Here is an 18123-nt window from a genome sequence, read left to right on the forward strand (position 1 = left end):
TGATAATGGCAGGATGGTTGGAGCTGGGTGGTCTTTAAGGTCCCTTCCGACCCAGCCCATGAGCGGTTCTGTGACTCCATGAACACGGCGCTGCGGGCCATGAACCCCGGGGGGATCGTGAGGCGCAGAGTCAGCGTATGGCCCCGGCAGCGGCCATGGGGGATGCCCGCTCTCCCTCCCTTTCCCCCGGGCCCGCCCCGGCCGTGGCGGTGTCCCCGGGGCGGTTCCTGGGGCCGTGCCCGCCGGGGAGACTCCCCCGCCCGGGCCCGCCCCGGCTGCGCGCTGAGGCGGCGGCGGAGCGCGGCGGGGCCGCCCGGCCATGGAGCGCTACGAGAAGCTGGGCAAGGTCGGGGAGGGCTCCTACGGCGTCGTCTTCAAGTGCCGCAACAAGGACACGGGGCAGATCGTGGCCATCAAGAAGTTCCTGGAGTCCGAGGAGGACCCGGTGATCCGGAAGATCGCCCTGAGGGAGATCCGCATGCTCAAGGTGGGCGGGCGCGGCGGGACGGACCCCGCTGGGCTGTGCCCGCCATGGCGAGCCCCGGCGGGCAGCGGCGAGCCCTGAGGGAGCCGCCGGCGACGGTCGTGAGGGGTCAGGGTGTGAGGACATCCATGAAGGGACATCGTGTGGCTGCAAGGTGTGAGGACAGCGAGGAGGGCGCAGAGTGTCTTGAGGGGACGGGGCGTCGTGAGAGGACGAGGTGTCATGAGGGGACGGGGTGTGAGGGCGGCCATGAAGAGCCGGGGCATGAGGGCACGTGTGATGTGAGGGGGGAAGCAAAGAGACGGGTGTGAAGGGGCGCCATGAAGTGCCCAGGTCAGTCAGTTCCTCTGGGAGGAAGCCGGTGCCAGGGAACGCCGGGTGATCCTGGCCAGCCCGGGCAGGAGCAGGTGGGAGCCGAGGCGCGGCCATGAGCAGCCGCCGGGCGCAGGAGCGGCATCGGCGCGGTCGCGGTGTGCCCTGCACAGAGGGAGTGAGCCCGGCTCTGTCCCCCGCGGAGCCAGCGGTGGCCTGGCCGGTGTGGGCACAGCTCTGCCCTTGGAGCGTGTCACAGCCCCCTCTGCGTCCGGGAGATTGCCCAGAGCAGTTGTAGCCGCTATAAAACACATGGGTAAAAAGTGAGGCTAGGCAGCATGAGGAGGGAGACAGCCAGGGGGCACAGCTCTCCCTGCTCCACAGTTGATCAATCTGCCCCAGCTCCTCCTTCAAATGCCCTTTCTGAGCCCCTGGATGTGCAGGATCCAGCTGTGGATTGCATGCCAGGGGCTGTGCAGGGTCTGGTATTCCACACGGAAGTGACAGCAGAACTGGCACCAGTGAGCCTTGTCCTTGCTGATCCTTCCTGACCTCGGTGTGAGCGCTCATCCTCACACAGAAATGGGCTACTCCTTCAGAAATGGGCTACTCCTTCAGCCTCTGGCTTTATTTCCCCCATGAAATAAAAGCACTGGAGCATCTGCAGTGAGTCACACCCCAGGTCTATCCAGCATGCAGAAATGAGGAGAGACCCGGGAGAAAGGAGGAGAGGATCAGGTAAAGGTTTCCTTTCACACTCCCAGCTCCTGGGCAAGGACTCTGCAGCAAAGGCTGTGCCTGTTGCTGCATCCATCCGCAGACTTTTGGGACTCAGTCCCATCTCTTTGGAACTCGTGTGTTCATTTGGTCTCCATAGTGTCCTGAGGCTTTAGGAATGTGTTGTGTGAAAAAAAACAAACTTCCTTTTCTTTGTTACAAACTTGCTGCTGGGTGATGGCACACAGTACCCTCAGCTTTGTGTTCCAAGAAAGGGGAGGCGTCCCCTTTGCACTTTTTCCAGGGTGCTCATGATTTGCACACCTGCTGTCCTAGGAAAGCAATCATCTGGGAAAAAGCATAATTATTTTTCAGTTACATTTCGGGGAGAAGCAGCCTAAGTTTTTCTCCTGTCCAAATTATACACAGGACATGTAGCTATATTATTTCAGGGAATAATGCTAGATTTACATTAAGATTTAATTTATATTAAACATCTGAAAAGAAAAATAATCACGGCAGAAGTGCCTTGTAAAGCAGCTGGGAGCTGCATCATCCTTAAGGATCCAAAGCTACTGCAGCCAGGCACAGCAGGATCTGTGCTGATCACTGTTGACTTTAACAAGTGCAGACCTGCTTGACTCTTTTCAGCTTTTTCTCTGCAAATAGTGACAGCTTGTTTGTTTGTTTCTTGAGGCACTTCCTTGCTTAGGCAACTCCTGTTTGTCAGAGATGGAGTGAGATTGTGTTTCATCAGTAGAAAGTTCTGGGCCTGATCAATCATTTTTCTGCCCAGTAAGCACCTTGCAGACCAAGGGATTTTTGTGGCCAGGAGCCAAGGGACGTGGAGTGGGAGTTTGCAGACTCTCGAAACCATAGAATTCCAGACTCAAGCTCATCCCATTCCCCCCCTGCCATGGGCAAGGACACCTCCCACTGTCCCAGGCTGCTCCAAGCCCTGTCCAGCCTGGCCTTGGACACTGCCAGGGATCCAGGGGCAGCCACAGCTCCTCTGGGCATCTTCACCCTGTGCCAGGACCTCCCCACCCTCACAGTCAGGAATTCCTTCCCAATATCTGAGGTCACTGGGGATATTGGGGCTTCCTAGTGCCAGAGGGCTGGACTAGATGGAACACTGGGCAGAGCTGTTGTCCACCCACTGAGGTCAGCTCCCAAAATAAGTCCACAGGGGCTGAGCTGTGTAGGAATGTGCCCCCTATGGACAGAGTGACAGAACCTTCCTCTGTCCCCCAAAAAGGAAACAGCCCAGAAGTTTCTCCCGGTGATCAGGTAGTAAAGTCACTGATAGGACCTTGGGGACTTCACCTCAAGTTTGGGGACAGCTAATTGGCCATAAGCCAAAAGGTCCCGCCTGGGCCATTGAGTAGAAAAGGACAGAACAAAGAAACCAAATCGCTTTTGTGAGGTGTCTTTTACCAGGAGCACAAGCTTGTGGCACCTGGATCGGTTTGAGTTTGTTATTTTGCCTTTATTAAACCTTTTTGTTCCTGACGCTGTCACATCAGCCTCCTGCTCCTTTTATGCCTCCCGATGAATGCTGAGCTATTCTGGGGTGTAGTGTTGGGGTGTTGAGAGCTCATCAGATCAGCTCAAACCCCCCCGGGCAAAACGCTACAGAGCTGTGCTTGTAGAAAGGGTTCAGCTGAAGGAATTGTGACCCTGCAGGACAAATCTGTCCCCCGCACCTTCCCCCTGTGCAGCTCCTGACCAGCCCACCCCCTGTGTGTTGCAGCGACTCAAGCACCCCAACCTGGTGAAGCTGCTGGAGGTGTTCAGGAGGAAGCGGCGGCTGCACCTGGTGTTCGAGTACTGCGAGCACACCGTGCTGCATGAGCTGGACAAGCACCCCCGCGGGTGAGTGCCCCTGGCCCCGGGAGCGCCGGGGCGGCGTGTCCGTGCTGCTGCCCTGGGGCTTTCCAGGGGAATGTCATTAATTACAGCAGTTTCTCAGCCCAGGGCCCGGGACTGTCTCTGTTCCCGTGGTTTGGCACAGGAGCGGCGTGGGAGCCGCGTTCCCGCGCAGCCCCGCTCACCGCGGAGACGGGAGCGCCGAGCCTTTGGGAGAGCTCTGGCTGCCCGGGAGCAGCGAGCCGGGGCTTGGGAGCGGCTGCTGCTTCCACTGCTGCCATCACTGTGGGCAGCCCAACACAGAATCGGGGACTTGCAGAATCATTTAGGTTGGAAAAGCCTTCTGAGACCATCGAGTCCAGCTGTTACTGCAGCACTGCCGCGTTCACCGCTAAATCGCTGTCCCCAAGTGCCACATCTGCACTTGTGAACACTTTGAGTGAGGAGTAATTCCCAAGAGCTGTCCCTGCGCCTCTCTGCTAATCTCCTCTTCAGACAGGTGCTTGCACCAAGCGTGAGCTGCACGCAGGGTTTGTTCTGTCCGCACCTTGTAAACGCCACTCCCTCTGTCCCTAATTGTCCGGGTGCCTTGGTGCAGGGGAAGTGCTAAAGCAGAGTCCATAAATCGTTTCACAGGCCTGGGGCTGTGAATTTGCCTGCAGCGCGGGGGGGTTGAGTAAACAAGAGCTTGTGATTTGCTCCCTTTGTCCCCGGTGAGGAGCGCGCTGACAGCATGTGACAAAGCTGCCAGCTTTGAGAGCTGCCCTGCAGCTGCCACCCCACTCTGTTCCCTGGGATCTGCAGAGGGGATGGCTAACTCCTGAAGGAAGTGCTCCCCGATCGCTGACTGTTCATCAGAACAGCTCCAGTGGGAAGGAGCACGGAACAGCTGGCTGCATGCTTTGCTTGTCAGCTTTGCTAGGGCAGGTGGTCAAGTCTCTTGTGGTCAGGTTCAGATGGGTGGGCACATGCTGATTCCAGCTCATTTGATAGACTCCATCACCTTTTCAAGCTGTCAGAGCAGCACTCCCATCGTTCTGGGATATTTCTGGAAGGAATCTCTACTCAGCAGAGTGTCAGCAGAGTGTCACTGGCCCACTGACGGCACAAAGTGAAAGCCAAGCCTGAAAGAAAAATTCAGGCTTGCATTGTTTTGCTTTATTTTTGGGTAATGTTTTTCTTTATTATGAATCAGAAGCTTTTCGGTACTAGGTGTGAAATAAAATTGTTTGAGTTGGAAAATGTCAAGATTGTCACTCCTGCCTTTCCTGGGGTTGTTGAAGATCCTTACAGACAGCCAAGAAGTTCAAGAACTGTTGCCCAGTAACTGAAAGAAAGGAGAGGGGCTGGGAGGTGTTTGCTGGCTGTGGGAGGGAAGCAGGGGGATCCAAACCAAAGCAGAGCTTTGTACTCTGGGCTGAGCACCCTTCCCTGGGCCATTTTTCACCTCTCCACTCTGGACAATCAGTGCCATGGCAGCATTCCATGTATCTGTACCATGGATACTCCAGCAGTTCCAGCCCTGAGAGGTGCTGAGGCAGAAATTCCTGCTGGCATTTCAGGATTGCCAGGAATTGTAGGACAGGGGCTGAGATGGACTCACACGCTTTGCTGGGTGGTCAGTGGCAGCCCTTGCTGGCTGTGACAGCGGTGGCAGACAGAAATCCTCTTCTCTTGTCACGCTGACTGGCTTTGGAAGGGTCTCCTGACTTCTCTGATGGTTTTGCTCAGAGATCCCTGTACAATGTCAGCACTCATTTCCCCTGAAATAGTGAATTTATTATTAATGGCCAAAATAAAACTGTGGTTTTTCCAACAGGCTGCCAGAGCACCTGGTGAAGAGCATAACCTGGCAGACCCTGCAGGCCGTGAACTTCTGCCACAAACACAATGTGAGTCCCCTGAGCTGCACCAGTGATTGCTGGAACATGGCCTTGGAGGAGAGAGGGGGGTTCTGCTGGCGTTTTCCTGATTCCAGAGCTTTCATGGGATGGACTCAGGTGGAATCTCCTGTTTTGAACAGGAAACACATCTGAAATGTTGGTGTATACCCACAGCAGCTGCCTTCACTGTCACACAGGCTGTCAGGGAAGGATTTGCTCTAATGACCTTGGACAAGCCTCCAGGAGGAATGGGAATGATCCTGGTGGGATTCCTTGGTTCCTGCCCCTCAGGAGCTTCCTTACCAGCTCGTCAGCTGGCACCTGAGCAAACTGCTGCTGACTGCACAAAAAATCCTTCACTTGACTGGCATGGGGTTGAGTCGTAGCACCAGTGAAAAGGTTTCAGAACTCAGACACAGTAAATCCTTTTTACTCCCTCCTCTGCTCTCTGGAGGGAGACACGAGTTGTGTGCATGTCAGATTCTTCAGTGGGAACATTTTAAGAAGCGGGGAAGGAGAAGGAGCCTTTTGGAAAAGCTCTTTAGCCAAACTTAGCTCTAATTGTCTTTATTTTTGTTCATCTGCCAAAACTTGAGATTAAGAGTGGGGCAGGAGAAGGCCCTGGAATGGGTGTTTTGTCTTTGCTAAGAGAATTACGTCCAGTTGAGCCACAGGAACTTGGCCACAGGTCTCTCCTGCTTCCAAGATTTGTTGGTTTGTGTCTTTTTTCTGTTCCCCTGCTCAGTCTGGAAGATTTAGTGGAGTTTGAGAGCAGAGGGAACAATGAGAGGCTGCAGCCTGAGCTGCTGTAGATCCCAGGTAATGAGGTTTTATGCAGCTGCCCTTTTTGGAGCTCCGTGACAGTGGGTTAATAAGGAGCATTTCAGTCCTCAGGAGGAGACAAAATAGTTTACCACCAGCTTGGCAAGGAAAGTCCAAGGTGTTTGCTCTGAGGGGATGATGGCAGAGGGACAATGTGAGTGAGACCCCAGTGAGTTGAGTAGAACAAAAGAAATAAATGCCTTTGTTAGTTTGATAACAGAATTTCTGTTTCAGCAGAAATTCTTTGCCAAGCCCAAATTCAGTTGTTGTGAAGGACAAGGTCACCTCTAAAGAATCACAGAATTGCTGATGTTGGAAGGGGGCCCTGGAGATCTTCTCATCCAACCCTTCCAATCCAGCTGGCTCAGCTAGAACAGGCTGCTCAGAAACTTTTCCAGTCAGGATTCAGTATCTCCATGGCTGGAGTCTGCACAGACTCCCTGGGCAATCTGTTTGGGTGTCTGGCCGTGCCCTCAGTAAAAAGATCCAATGAATTGGTTAGGTTTAAATGGAATTTCCTGAGAGTTCAGTTTGTGCCCATGGTCTGTGTCCTTTCAGCACCACCAAGAACAGCCTGGCTCAGTCTCCTTTGCTCCTTCCCATCAGGTATTTAATGCACATGGAAGAGTTTCACCTGGAGCCTTTTCTTGGTGATCCCAACTCCCTCATCCTCTCCTTGGATGTCACACACCCCAGTGCTGTAAATTTCAGTGGTCCTTCACTGGAGTCACATCCTCCCTCTGGGGAGGGTCCCAAGCTGGACACAGCTCTGGATGTGTCTGTCACCTGTGCTGAGCAGAGCTCTTGCTGAGCTCCATCAGCAAAACCGTTCGGGAGGAGCTTCCCAGGGGCTTCAGGAGCTGCCTCCCAGTTGTCCAGGGGATAGAGCTGGCAGCTGAAGCTGGCAGCCTGCACAGTGCCTCTCCCAAGGGTGGGCTGTGGACAGGTCATTGTCCTGCTGCTCAGAAATCCTTCCAGCAGGAAGAGCTGCCTGGCACAGTGTGCTGGATCTATCTGAGGGCCAGGATAAATGCGTCTAAGCTTGCTTCTTCTTCTTCTTCCAGTGCATCCACCGGGATGTGAAGCCAGAGAACATCCTGATAACAAAGCACTCGGTCATCAAACTCTGTGACTTCGGATTTGCTCGAATACTGAGTGAGTGCTGAATTTATCTGCATTCTTTATGTTCTGGGAGAGCGGGATAAGCCATTCCAACCCCCACCTGTCTGTGTCCGACATACTGCAAATCCTCCTGTATGGTAGCTGTGTGTTTTCCCAGGGAAGCTCAGCTGAAGGCCGGGTAGAGATTCCTAAACCGTGCAGGGAGGGAGCCCAGACACCGCGGTGACATCTGTAAACAAACCGAGCTCCTGCTGGGCCGCTGGGGGTGCTGGCACGGGGAGATGGAACTCGGCCTTGGGCGTCTCAGAGCTGCCCAGCCGTTGTTTGTGCAGGGCTGGAGACACAGCTGGAGCTCCCTGGCAGGAAAAGCCCCTCTGGCTGCTTCTGCAAACAATGGCTTCACATTTTCCGTTGAAAATAAACCCCCTAATCTGGGTTTTTTTAGCTCCTCTTCAGACAAATCACATGGGTTCTGAGAACTGCCCACTGGCTGCTGCAGGGCCCTGCTGTGGAGCTGTGCACATTTTCATTTGGACGAAAACAGGATCTTGATTTTTACCAGACCCCGAGTGTTTCCAAAGTTGGGTTCTGCTGGTGGCCAGTGACTCACCCTGCTCCTGCAGCTCTGGCCTGCCCAGGAGCTGCCCCGAAATGTAACAAGTGACGACGGCTCCTCTGCATTGCTCTGATCCCACGTTCCTGTGGTCGTGTCTCTGTCCCCTGACCCAGCTGGTCCCTGTGACTACTACACCGACTACGTGGCCACCCGGTGGTACCGCTCCCCGGAGCTGCTGGTGGGGGACACCCAGTACGGCCCCCCCGTGGACGTGTGGGCCATCGGCTGCGTGTTCGCCGAGCTGCTCTCGGGGCTGCCCCTGTGGCCGGGCAAGTCGGACGCGGACCAGCTGTACCTCATCCGCAGGACCCTGGGTGAGTGTCCCCAGCTGTACCTCATCCGCAGAACCCTGGGTGAGTGTCCCCAGCTGTACCTCATCCGCAGGACCCTGGGTGAGTGTCCCCAGCTGTACCTCATCCGCAGGACCCTGGGTGAGTGTCCCCAGGTGTCCCTCATCCTCAGGACCCTGGGTGAGTGTCCCCAGCTGTACCCCATCCGCAGGACCCTGGGTGAGTGTCCCAGGTGTCCCTCATCCACAGAACCCTGGGTGAGTGTCCCCAGGTGTCCCTCATCCGCAGGACCCTGGGTGAGTGTCCCCAGGTGTACCCCATCCTCAGGACCCTGGGTGAGTGTCCCCAGGTGTCCCTCATCCTCAGGACCCTGGGTGAGTGTCCCCAGCTGTACCTCATCCGCAGGACCCTGGGTGAGTGTCCCCAGCTGTACCTCATCCGCAGGACCCTGGGTGAGTGTCCCCAGCTGTACCCCATCCTCAGGACCCTGGGTGAGTGTCCCAGGTGTCCCTCATCCACAGAACCCTGGGTGAGTGTCCCCAGGTGTCCCTCATCCGCAGGACCCTGGGTGAGTGTCCCCAGGTGTACCCCATCCTCAGGACCCTGGGTGAGTGTCCCCAGGTGTCCCTCATCCTCAGGACCCTGGGTGAGTGTCCCCAGCTGTACCCCATCCTCAGGACCCTGGGTGAGTGTCCCCAGCTGTACCTCATCCGCAGAACCCTGGGTGAGTGTCCCCAGCTGTACCCCATCCTCAGGACCCTGGGTGAGTGTCCCCAGCTGTACCTCGTCCTCAGGACCCTGGGTGAGTGTCCCAGGTGTCCCTCCTCCTCAGGACCCTGGGTGAGTGTCCCCAGGTGTCCCTCCTCCTCAGGACCCTGGGTGAGTGTCCCAGGTGTCCCTCATCTGCAGAACTGTGAGTGTCCCCAGGTGTCCCTCCTCCTCAGGACCCTGGGTGAGTGTCCCAGGTGTCCCTCCTCCTCAGGACCCTGGGTGAGTGTCCCTGGCACGCACAGCCCGGCAGTGCTGGCGCTCTCTGGGGAGGGATGCCCTCTCTGGTGGAATGGGGAGCAGCCAGGGGAATGGGGAGTTTACCCAGCCGATCTCTCCCTTTCGAAGCTGCTGGTTTATTTGAGGGGTTCCTGTCCTTCAGAAGGAGCGGGGTGCTCCTGCATTGTGTGCATGTGCCAACAGGCTCGCAGTGAACCAGGCTGAGAGTCGGGATCACTGCCTGCAGACTGCCTGGAACCATCCCTCCACTCTCCTACCCTCTGGGAAGCTGGGGCTGGTGCAGGGCAGATCAGGAAAGATGTGGGATGTGTTTGGTGACCGCTGGATGCCCCTCCTGGTCCCTGCTGGGGTGGGGGAGCACAGCAACTTCAGCTGTCTCCACACAGACAAAAACATGAGGTGCCTGTATCAGAAAGGACCAGGAACGTTTTGCATAAAGGTTTACAAGATCCAGGGGTTTGTTTCAGGGTTTGGTACCAAACACAGTGGTCTGTGAACAGCTGGATTCAATTCATCCCAGGTTTGGAGGTCTCCAGTGTTGTCAGTGCCTGTTGATGGCTGTGTGCCTGGGAAGAGCAGTGTGGACATCACAGCTTGTCTGTTCCACGTGTCTCTTGTTGCTCATCAATGAATTCAGGAGCCACTCCGTATTTATTTGTTAAATAAAAGAGCCTTTATTCCCCATAACACTTAAACTAATCCAGTCCCATTGATTCTTTTCAGTTTTGGTGTGTAAAATCTGATTTCTTGGGTGACAACAAACAACCCCCCACTTTTCACTGAAATTTGTTGGAATTAACAGAGTTGTAATTTCAACTGAGCAGTTTATAAAACTACAAAGGTGACTAATGGCTTTAAACAGATAAGCTCCTTAGCTAGAAAAAGAGTTCATCACGGATTACTTCATCCTCCAGAATTCATTAATGCCAGTGTTAGGCAGTTGTAATTTATTTTTAATGACAGGGTTTCAGCCAGAGGAGGTTCCCATTGATTGTTGGATCCAGGTGCTGGAGCGAGGCAGTGTTCACAGAGCAAAGCTCCTTGACTGAAGCTGTGCCATCATGGGGTTGCCATTGCACTGGTTCCTTTGCTGGGGATTTGATTTTAACACTTTGCTCACTCTGGGGTGCTCTGAGCTTCAAAAATGCTGCCTTGGGGAAAAGCTGCAGCAGGTTCAGGTGGGGCTGTGTGCCAGCTCTGCACAGCCCCCTCAGGAGTGTCCAAAGAGAATTTCACCCAAAAGGAATTAAATCCTCCTGAAGCTGGAACACTTGTGGCCCTGCCTTTCCTTCAGCACAGTCACCTGGGTGTGGGATCACTGATGGCCCAAATGGACATTAATTGTCACAAAAGCACATTGCCTTGGCTCACTTGGTGACACTGCACCTCTTCAGGTGCTGTCTTGGATGGCATCAGCCTCGTTAGAGGATGCAGCCACGTTCAGTGCAGGCACTGTAAAATTAAGCAAATTACTCCATTTTTTTTTTCTTTTTTAAATTCTTGGTTGAAGGGGATCTCATTCCCAGGCACCAGCAAGTGTTCAGCACCAACCAGTTCTTCAGTGGGGTACGAATTCCAGACCCAGAGAGCATGGTAAGAGCTGCCTCCAGCTGCACTTCCCTCCCTGCCCTGTCCTTTGCTGTGCAGTGTTTTTCCCTATCCAAAAGCTTTGTCCTCTACTTTGCCAGTGTGCACCAGAACATTATTTGGAGGTGGCTGAACCTCTCATGGCATTTTAACTTACAGCCTGTGTAAAAGCAGTCCAAAAATGTTTAATCTCTGCTGCTCTGCCCCATTTCTGGTGGCACATCCTCAGAGCTGCCAGGCCTCTGAGCACATGGAGTGATGGAGGCATTTTGTGAGGAATAGGTCACGTTCCCATGGGAAGCTCAGTCTTGGTTTCTGATGAATGAAAAGTTTGCAAATACGAGTCCATTCACTGGTTTTCTTCCCTGCAGGAACCATTAGAAGTGAAATTCCCCAACATTTCATACTCTGCACTGGCTCTCATGAAGGTAAGGAAACTGCAGCTTGTGGAGGAGCCCAGCACTGGGATAAACAAATCATCTGAGTGAGAGTCTGGGACTGAGTTACCAAAGATTCACTGACAAACAGACCTGGTTTGCTGCCCCATGTGATTGCAGCTGCCCCTTGAGCCACAATTCCTGCTACAGTTGTGGATTCTCCATGCCTGGAAGTGTCACAGGACAGGGCTTGGAGCAGCCTGGGATAGGGGAAGGTGTCCCCGCCCAGGGCAGAGGTTTGGAATAAGAGATCTTTAAGGTCCTTTGCAACCCAAACCATTCCATGATTAATTCTTGTAATTGTTGGATAATTAGCTGCTCCTCAAGCTTCATGCTGCCTCTGAAAAGCCACTCTTAGAATCCATTTAAAAATTATTAACACGTGTACCTGTGGGAATACTCATGGGCTGTGGGGAGCCGCTGGAACTGTGCAGGGCTGTGTGAGGAGTGTTTTGTGTGATCCTCCATCTTTTGGAAGGGCTGCCTTCGGATGGACCCTGCAGAGAGGCAGAGCTGTGAGCAGCTGCTGCAGCACCCCTATTTTGACAGCCTCAGGGAGGCAGCAGAGCTGGGCAGAGAACCCCAGAAGGGCACTCGGAAAGCAGCCAGGCTGACTCGGAAGCACGTGCCAGGGGTAAGCTTTCCACGGTGTTTGGTATCCCCCCTAAGGAGGGGCTGTTCTTTGCTGGCTCCCAGGGTGGGCTGTGCTGGCAGGTGAGGGTGTTGGGCTGCTCTTGGTTCTGTCCTGAGCAGAAAACACCCCCTGGCTAAAGAGTAACTCCGTACAAACTGGATTTTGCACTGCGGCTCCACGGGGCACTGGGATAAACAGCACAGTAGGGTTCATCCAGGAATGTGCATTCCTGACCGAGAGCAGCACGAGGGCTGGACACTCTCACCTGGCTGGTTTAATTTTGAGTACTCAGGTGCTTTTTAATCCTGAATTACGGAGATGGAACAAGCACCACTTCTGTTTGGAACAGTTCCACACGTTACCCCAAGCACTGGGTGTTTCTGCAGCTGGAGCTGCCAAGCAAATGTCTCCCTGCTGCTCTGGCTTTTCCAGACTCCATCCCAAGTCCCAAATCCAGCCTCACAATGCAACTCATTCCACAGTTCTGTATTGCTGGGAGCCACATTCCCCATGGCAGCTCTAATGCTGAGCTGGGAACAGGCAGGGAAGTTGGATGTGAGGGATGGGGAACTGCTACAGGGTGTCAGTTCTGGGTCACATCGATTGGCCTCTTCCATTCCTATCACCTGAGATATTTTTCTTGCCTAATGGAATTCTTTAATGAGTTGTTCTAGTTGCAGTCCAGTCATAAAACCCCAGAATCTTAGCTTGGAAAGTACAGGATTACAGTAGGAATAGTTTCATAGCTCATATTCCGTGTGAAAATTGATTCCATGTGTGCTTTATTCCCATTCCAAACAAATACACGTGCTGTAACTTTTCCTTTAGTTACAGCACCTGCCTCAGCTGACCTGCAGCAAAGTTCTCCCAGCTCTGGACAGCAAGAACTGCTGCAAGACAAGGAAATCAAAGTACCACTTCCCAAACATCTGACCAGGTGGCACATCAAAACTCAGTTGTTTGCAGTCACCCAGGATTTATAAAGGGAGGATACGCAGTGGAACACTCAATTTCTAGAAGCTATGGCATGTACAGTGATCTGCCCCCTGCTCTGGGTCACTGACGGAGAGGAAGCGATGCAGAAAGAACTCCAAGCTCATCCTAGCGTTCTGTGTACAAAGGCAAATGCCTTCTGCTTTAGTTCCTGATTGCCTCCGGGTTCAGGAGTACCCCAAGAAATTCAAAACTCTGTCCCTGCATTTCAGACGTGGCAGGAGAGCTGCACCTTGCCAAATACAGCAGGCCCTCCTGCTTTAGGCTGGCGCGAGTCCCTGCTCTGCGAGGAGCTGTGCCTGTGCTGCAGGGCTGAAGATGGGTTGGTGCAGCCCAGCTGGCAGGGCTGCCTGCTCCAGGGAGGTCTCAGCTCCAGAGACGCACCGGGCTCACTCCTGCCCCTACAGAGCTCAAAGGTCTCCAGCTGCTGCTGGGGGCTTCAGAGCTCCCCCGGCACCAGAACAGAGCAGCAGCCCTGCTGTTTCTTTAGTCTTTCCAGAGCTTCTGCAAGCTTCGGCCTTGGATTCTGCTTCTGACAAGAGTGAGGGCACTTGCTTGTAGTTACAGAAATGATTTTATCAAAACTAATCATGAATGTAATTTATAACATTGGCCAGACACAGGCAGGAATTCTACCTACGTGTTTGTATTAGAACGACTGGGGTTTGTAGAATCTCAGAATATAATATGGTGATGATCTTGAATAAAAGAAATGTAGCTTCTTTTTCCAATTTACTGGAGGTATTTTGCTATATGAAACTTTACTACTGGACAAGAACATCCTCTTTTTACTGACACTTAGAGCAAAAATGTTTTGCCACTCCCTTTTGTGTCCCACAGCAGTAAAAGCCCTTTCAGTGGGACAGATGACATGTCCTGTGTGGGCCTGTTGCCCTTCTGTTTCCTTACACATGGAAAACCATCTCTGAGACAGCACCATGCAGCTGACTGCTTGAGAGTCACTGCCTTCTGCCTTTCCCTAGCCCAGCCCTGGGGATTTGGGTGAAAATGCTGTGCTGTCCCCGAGGATCAGCCATTCCCACTGTGCTGGCACGGGTGAGGCCCTGCCTCCAGTCCTGGGGCACTGCTGAGTCTCTCACGAGAAAGGCACGGAGGGGCTGGAGCGTGTCCAGGGCAGGGAACAGAGCTGGGAAGGGGCTGGAGAATTCCTGAGGGAGCTGGGAAGGGGCTGGAGAATTCCTGAGGGAGCTGGGAAGGGGCTGGAGAATTCCTGAGGGAGCTGGGAAGGGGCTCAGCCTGGAGCAGAGGAGGCTCAAGGGGGCCCTTGTGGCTCTGCACAGCTCCTGCCAGGAGGGGACAGCCGGGGGGAGTCGGGCTCTGCTCCAGGAACAGGGACATCAAGTTGTACCACGAAGCTTTAGCTTTGATAATTGGGAAAATTCCTTCATGGAAACGTTTATCCAGCTCTGGCACAGCTGCTCAGGGCAGCGCTGGACTCACCATCCCTGGAGGGATTTAAATCCACGTGGATGTGGCACTTGGGGATGCGGGTCAGTGGTGGCCTTGGCAGTGCTGGGGGAACACTGGACTCCCATGATCTCAGAGGGCTTTTCCAACCTCAACAATTCTGAAAGACTTTTATTTATCAGGAGGGATGAGGATGCAACGCCAGAGTGCACAGAGCTGCTGCAGCCCATCAGCACCAGCAAAAACTGCTCAAGGCTGTGTCCAAGAGCTGCTGCTCCTGCACAAAGAGCCCGTGACCCTGCCTGCCTGCAGATCTTTAAACCGGACAAACTCCAAGCGTGAAGAACACAAAAAAGACCCAGAACCTTTTTTATTAAATCAGCACCCACCTACTGGGTGAGATTCTCCCGGAGGGAACAGCACCAACACCAGGCACTGACCGCACGCGCCCCGACATCCCCCCAGTGCCACTGTGCACTCTGCTGCTGTGCAATAAAACACTGAGAACTTCTGACCGAGGGATTCCGAGCTTCCTAGAAAAACAGGAAACAGATCCCTGCGTGCAGAGGCCTGCCCTGGCTGTTCTTGATCCACCACTGAGTTTAAGCTTAATAAAAATTAATTGCATGATTTCTTAAAAGGTCACACACACCTCTGAGGCTGGACTGGGAGAGCTGGGCTTACTGCAAACACAGTGGTGTCTACAACTTCATGGAGGCAACGTAAGAGAAATCCTAGGAAATCACATCTCAGTTACGTGCTGCTGCGTTTATTCCAAATCCAGCTCCAGCTCCAGCTTGGGCAGTGCCTCCTGAAGGACACGGAAGGTTGTTTCTTTCTCTCTGATCCCAGGAAGGTCACTCAGATACAAATATTCCAGGTTCCTGTAAATATTCAAAAAGAAAATGGGCGACTACTGTTGAATTGCTGACAGAGAAATTAATTCTACTGCAGTTTTTTTGAGAATTTTAAATGGTGGCTGGAAGGTTTGGTATTTTAAATGGTTATACTGGAAGTTTGTTTCTGAAGTGGGTGTTTGGGGTTTTTAGCTGCAGTATCCAACTGCACCCCATTCCTGAGCACCCAGGTCTGTCCCAGACCCTGAGGGATGACAGGCAGCTGTGAGTGGAGAAGCACTGAAAGCTGCAGGACACAAACTGTGTCAAACAGAGCTGGGCAGGAGAGGGCTCAGGAGCAGCAGCCAAGCTGAGCATGAACCACTTACCCTGGAGCCCACCCCAGCCACAGCCAGACTGCAGCCCCTGCAGGCAGCACAGTCCCAGTCCCAGTCCCAATCCCAGTCCCACAGAGCAGGGGGCTGTGGGAGCACTCAGTGCCTCACGTACGTCAGCTTGTGGAGTGCAAGGATGCCTTTGTCTGTGACGTTGCCACAGGAAATGATCTTCAGCTGCTGCAGACTCTTCTGGAGGTTGCTGGTCTCGCTGAGCCGCTGCAGACACTGGTCCTGGATGTACATGCACTTCTCCAGCTTGATGTCTGTGACGTGCTCCAGGCCATCTGCAGGGGCACAAGGGAGGATTTGCTGCAGGATTCCAGGAGCAGCCTGATAGCACGGGGATTGAATGTTTCTAAAATCATGGAATATTCAGGGAGTTAGAAAGGAAGGATAGGCCTGGTAGGCCCTGGGACAATGTTAGGCTGCACCTGTATAGTCATTTAATGACTGTGATAAATGATAGGATTGTTAGATGAGATGATTGTTTGGTAATTGGATATAATTATTGTTTAATCAGAACAAGAATCATGAGAAATTATGTGGGGGGGTTTGATGAAAATCACAAAATCCATGCTTGGATGAAATCAATGTGTACAACAGAACAATATAAGTTTAATAATTAATATGTAGTTATATAACGATAAGGGTATAAAAACATGTTCATCCTGAACCCGTGTGGGAGTCAGATCTGGGGCTGCAGCCCTGACAGCCAGAGCTCTGCAGTGAGAGCACCTGCGTGCAATCACGCTGTGATGATGTGCTCCTGAACTCCAACAAACCCGTGCTGCTTGCTCTCGGTTTAATAACTGCCCCTAAAACCACCCAGCAACACATTCCTTTTTACACGGGGGCTGTAACACAGTGAATCTCCAAAGTCCTTTTGTGGTACTTCAGATTTAGGAAAACCTTGGGGTTGGAATCATTTCAGTAAGATTTCAAGAGCTTTGCAATGGGCAAGTAACAAAAAACCTGCACAATTTTGGGTAATGAACAGCGACTCTGACATAAGAAAGGGCTAATGCCAGAAATTCAGGCTCCCTTGCTATGAAAAAATAAAACAGCCTGTTCCCATTTTGGTTTCTGTTATTTAAAGATCACCTGAAACACTTCAATCTCATATTTTTAATAAGAGATTAATCTCTTTGTAAGAGTTTTAATAAGAGTTTAATCTCCTATTTTTAAGAGAATCTGCTTTTTGTCTTTAGACAAATAAAGACAAAAGACATCATAAATGCCTGGAGAATGAGCAGAATTACAACTTCAGAGCCACCAAAATCATCCCTTGGTGCAGAAGAAAAATAATATTTATAGTGCTTTTTGCTACGAACTCATCAAAATTCGTGGCACTATCTTAGTGCTACGGCCACTTCAGGTAAAAGCTGAAATCCCCAATGTCTTTCCACTTCACACCACACCTCCAGCAAAACCTTGGGGACTGATAAATATTTGCAAAGGGGGAAAAAACCCACAAATTATTTATCAGTATCTAGCTAAGGAACGAGAAGACCGCCCCCTCATTCACATTCTGATGCAATTAAAACCCATTAAGAACGACCACCGCGTGTACGTTACCCAGGTAGTCAAATCCTCGGTACATGATGCAGGAGTCGGTGGCGTTGATGGCTTCGATCCTGTACTTGCCCAGGGGACCCGTGGGGAGCCCGTTGTAGTCCTGCTGCCACTTGGGCGAGCCCTGGTACCTGACCAGGGCCCCGCAGCGCAGCAGCCACTCCGAGGCCGCCCGGTCGGGACCCACGGCTCGGATGCGCTCGTGGTCCACCCTGCAGGACACAGAGAGCGCCCAGAGCCCGCCTGGAGCGCGGCACAACCGCTCCGTGGACCACTGAAATGCTCCACAGCAAGGGTTTGCGAGGATGGGATTCACTAGAAATGGTTTACGGGGGAGTTTTGGATTGTGCGGCGCTCAGTCTGGCGAGAGGCTTTTCAACTTAAGCGGCAGGTGCTCTTTAGAAAACTGGACACAAATGTAACAGGACTAAACTCTGTTTCCTTCCGTGTAAGGAAAGAAAACTGCTACTGCTTAAGGTGAGTTTGGGGTCAAAGAAGAGCAGGATTGAGGGATGGGATCCATGTGGCCAGCTTGTCTTGGCCATTCCAGGGAAGGGGCAGAGCCAACACCTTCCTGTGGAAGGTCACGGCTTTGGAAGGGGAAGCAGATACGGAATGACCCCTTGTCAACAACCAACATGCGATCTGAGGAGAAAGAGGAGCATTCGTGACAAAAAACGCTTTCTGCAGCGTACGGACTTGATTGTTCCGCTTCACAAACCGCGCAGAGAATTTGAGGGATCTGAAAGTTAATCATTAACCAGCGACTCACTCTTACTTGTTGAACACGGCATTCAGCCATCCCCAGAAGGCTCTACAACTGCCCGGCGGCAGCGGCGGCTTCCTCAAGAGCGTCCCCAAGGCCATCATCACCTTCTTGCAGACGGGAGAGGGGAAAGGCAGCTGTTACTCAGCGGCAGCGGCAGCAGCAGGGCCAGGCCGTGCCGCCCGCAAGGCCTGACCGCGGCTGTGAGCGAGCCCGGCGGGGCCCGCGGCTGCAGGGGGGGCCGTCACCGCCCCCGGGCTGCCCCCGGCGCCGAGCGGCCGAACCTTGCCCGGCGGAGCGGAGCAGGAGGGGCAGGGGCAGGGGCAGCAGCAGCAGGAGGAGAGGAGGA

The 18123-nt window shown here is 53.1% G+C and overlaps 2 protein-coding genes across 8 annotated transcripts; one reads left to right on the plus strand and one right to left on the minus strand.

Moving 5' to 3' along the window:
- The first annotated feature begins 225 nt into the window (after window positions 1-225).
- CDKL1 (cyclin dependent kinase like 1) lies at window positions 226-14635 on the plus strand. 6 transcript variants are annotated; one of them, XR_005257148.1, is made up of 9 exons: window positions 226-487; window positions 3267-3388; window positions 5202-5274; window positions 7152-7242; window positions 7939-8567; window positions 10634-10716; window positions 11082-11138; window positions 11626-11781; window positions 12610-13509. XR_005257148.1 is itself a non-coding variant. In XM_038138744.1 (9 exons), exons 1-9 carry the CDS (start codon window positions 320-322, stop codon window positions 14600-14602), a joined length of 1098 nt encoding a protein of 365 aa, XP_037994672.1. In that variant the 5' UTR covers window positions 230-319; the 3' UTR covers window positions 14603-14635. The 6 variants fall into 6 exon arrangements, 5 of the variants coding, with proteins under 5 accessions (XP_037994671.1, XP_037994672.1, XP_037994675.1 ...); XM_038138744.1 differs by lacking the exon at window positions 12610-13509 and adding an exon at window positions 14385-14635 and having other exon boundaries at window positions 230-487; window positions 7939-8139; window positions 11697-11781; XM_038138747.1 differs by lacking the exon at window positions 12610-13509 and adding an exon at window positions 14385-14527 and having other exon boundaries at window positions 231-487; window positions 7939-8139.
- On the minus strand, window positions 14555-18104 carry DMAC2L (distal membrane arm assembly complex 2 like). 2 transcript variants are annotated; one of them, XM_038138749.1, is made up of 4 exons: window positions 17781-18104; window positions 17012-17251; window positions 15549-15720; window positions 14555-15086 (listed from the first exon to the last, which is right to left on the minus strand). In XM_038138749.1, exons 1-4 carry the CDS (start codon window positions 17800-17802, stop codon window positions 14972-14974), a joined length of 549 nt encoding a protein of 182 aa, XP_037994677.1. In that variant the 5' UTR covers window positions 17803-18104; the 3' UTR covers window positions 14555-14971. The 2 variants fall into 2 exon arrangements, with proteins under 2 accessions (XP_037994677.1, XP_037994676.1); XM_038138748.1 differs by having other exon boundaries at window positions 17012-17220; window positions 17787-18100.
- Between the last annotated feature and the right edge of the window lie 19 nt (window positions 18105-18123).

The sequence above is a fragment of the Motacilla alba genome, chromosome 5 (assembly GCF_015832195.1).
Source record: "Motacilla alba alba isolate MOTALB_02 chromosome 5, Motacilla_alba_V1.0_pri, whole genome shotgun sequence".
Classification (NCBI taxonomy): domain Eukaryota; kingdom Metazoa; phylum Chordata; class Aves; order Passeriformes; family Motacillidae; genus Motacilla; species Motacilla alba.

Bases quoted from the DNA above. Each gene is read 5' to 3' on its own strand.
- CDKL1 (XM_038138743.1), top strand. From the start codon at position 320: ATGGAGCGCTACGAGAAGCTGGGCAAGGTCGGGGAGGGCTCCTACGGC. The intron at 7,243-7,938 runs GTGAGTGCTGAA...CCCCTGACCCAG, and splicing joins CGGATTTGCTCGAATACTGA to CTGGTCCCTGTGACTACTAC. The intron at 8,568-10,633 runs GTGAGTGTCCCC...TCTTGGTTGAAG, and splicing joins CCTCATCCGCAGGACCCTGG to GGGATCTCATTCCCAGGCAC.
- DMAC2L (XM_038138748.1), bottom strand. From the start codon at position 17,878: ATGATGGCCTTGGGGACGCTCTTGAGGAAGCCGCCGCTGCCGCCGGGC. The intron at 17,221-17,786 runs GTAAGAGTGAGT...TGTGTCCTGCAG, and splicing joins CTGAATGCCGTGTTCAACAA to GGTGGACCACGAGCGCATCC. The intron at 15,087-15,548 runs GTACGTGAGGCA...GAATATTTACAG, and splicing joins CTTGCACTCCACAAGCTGAC to GAACCTGGAATATTTGTATC.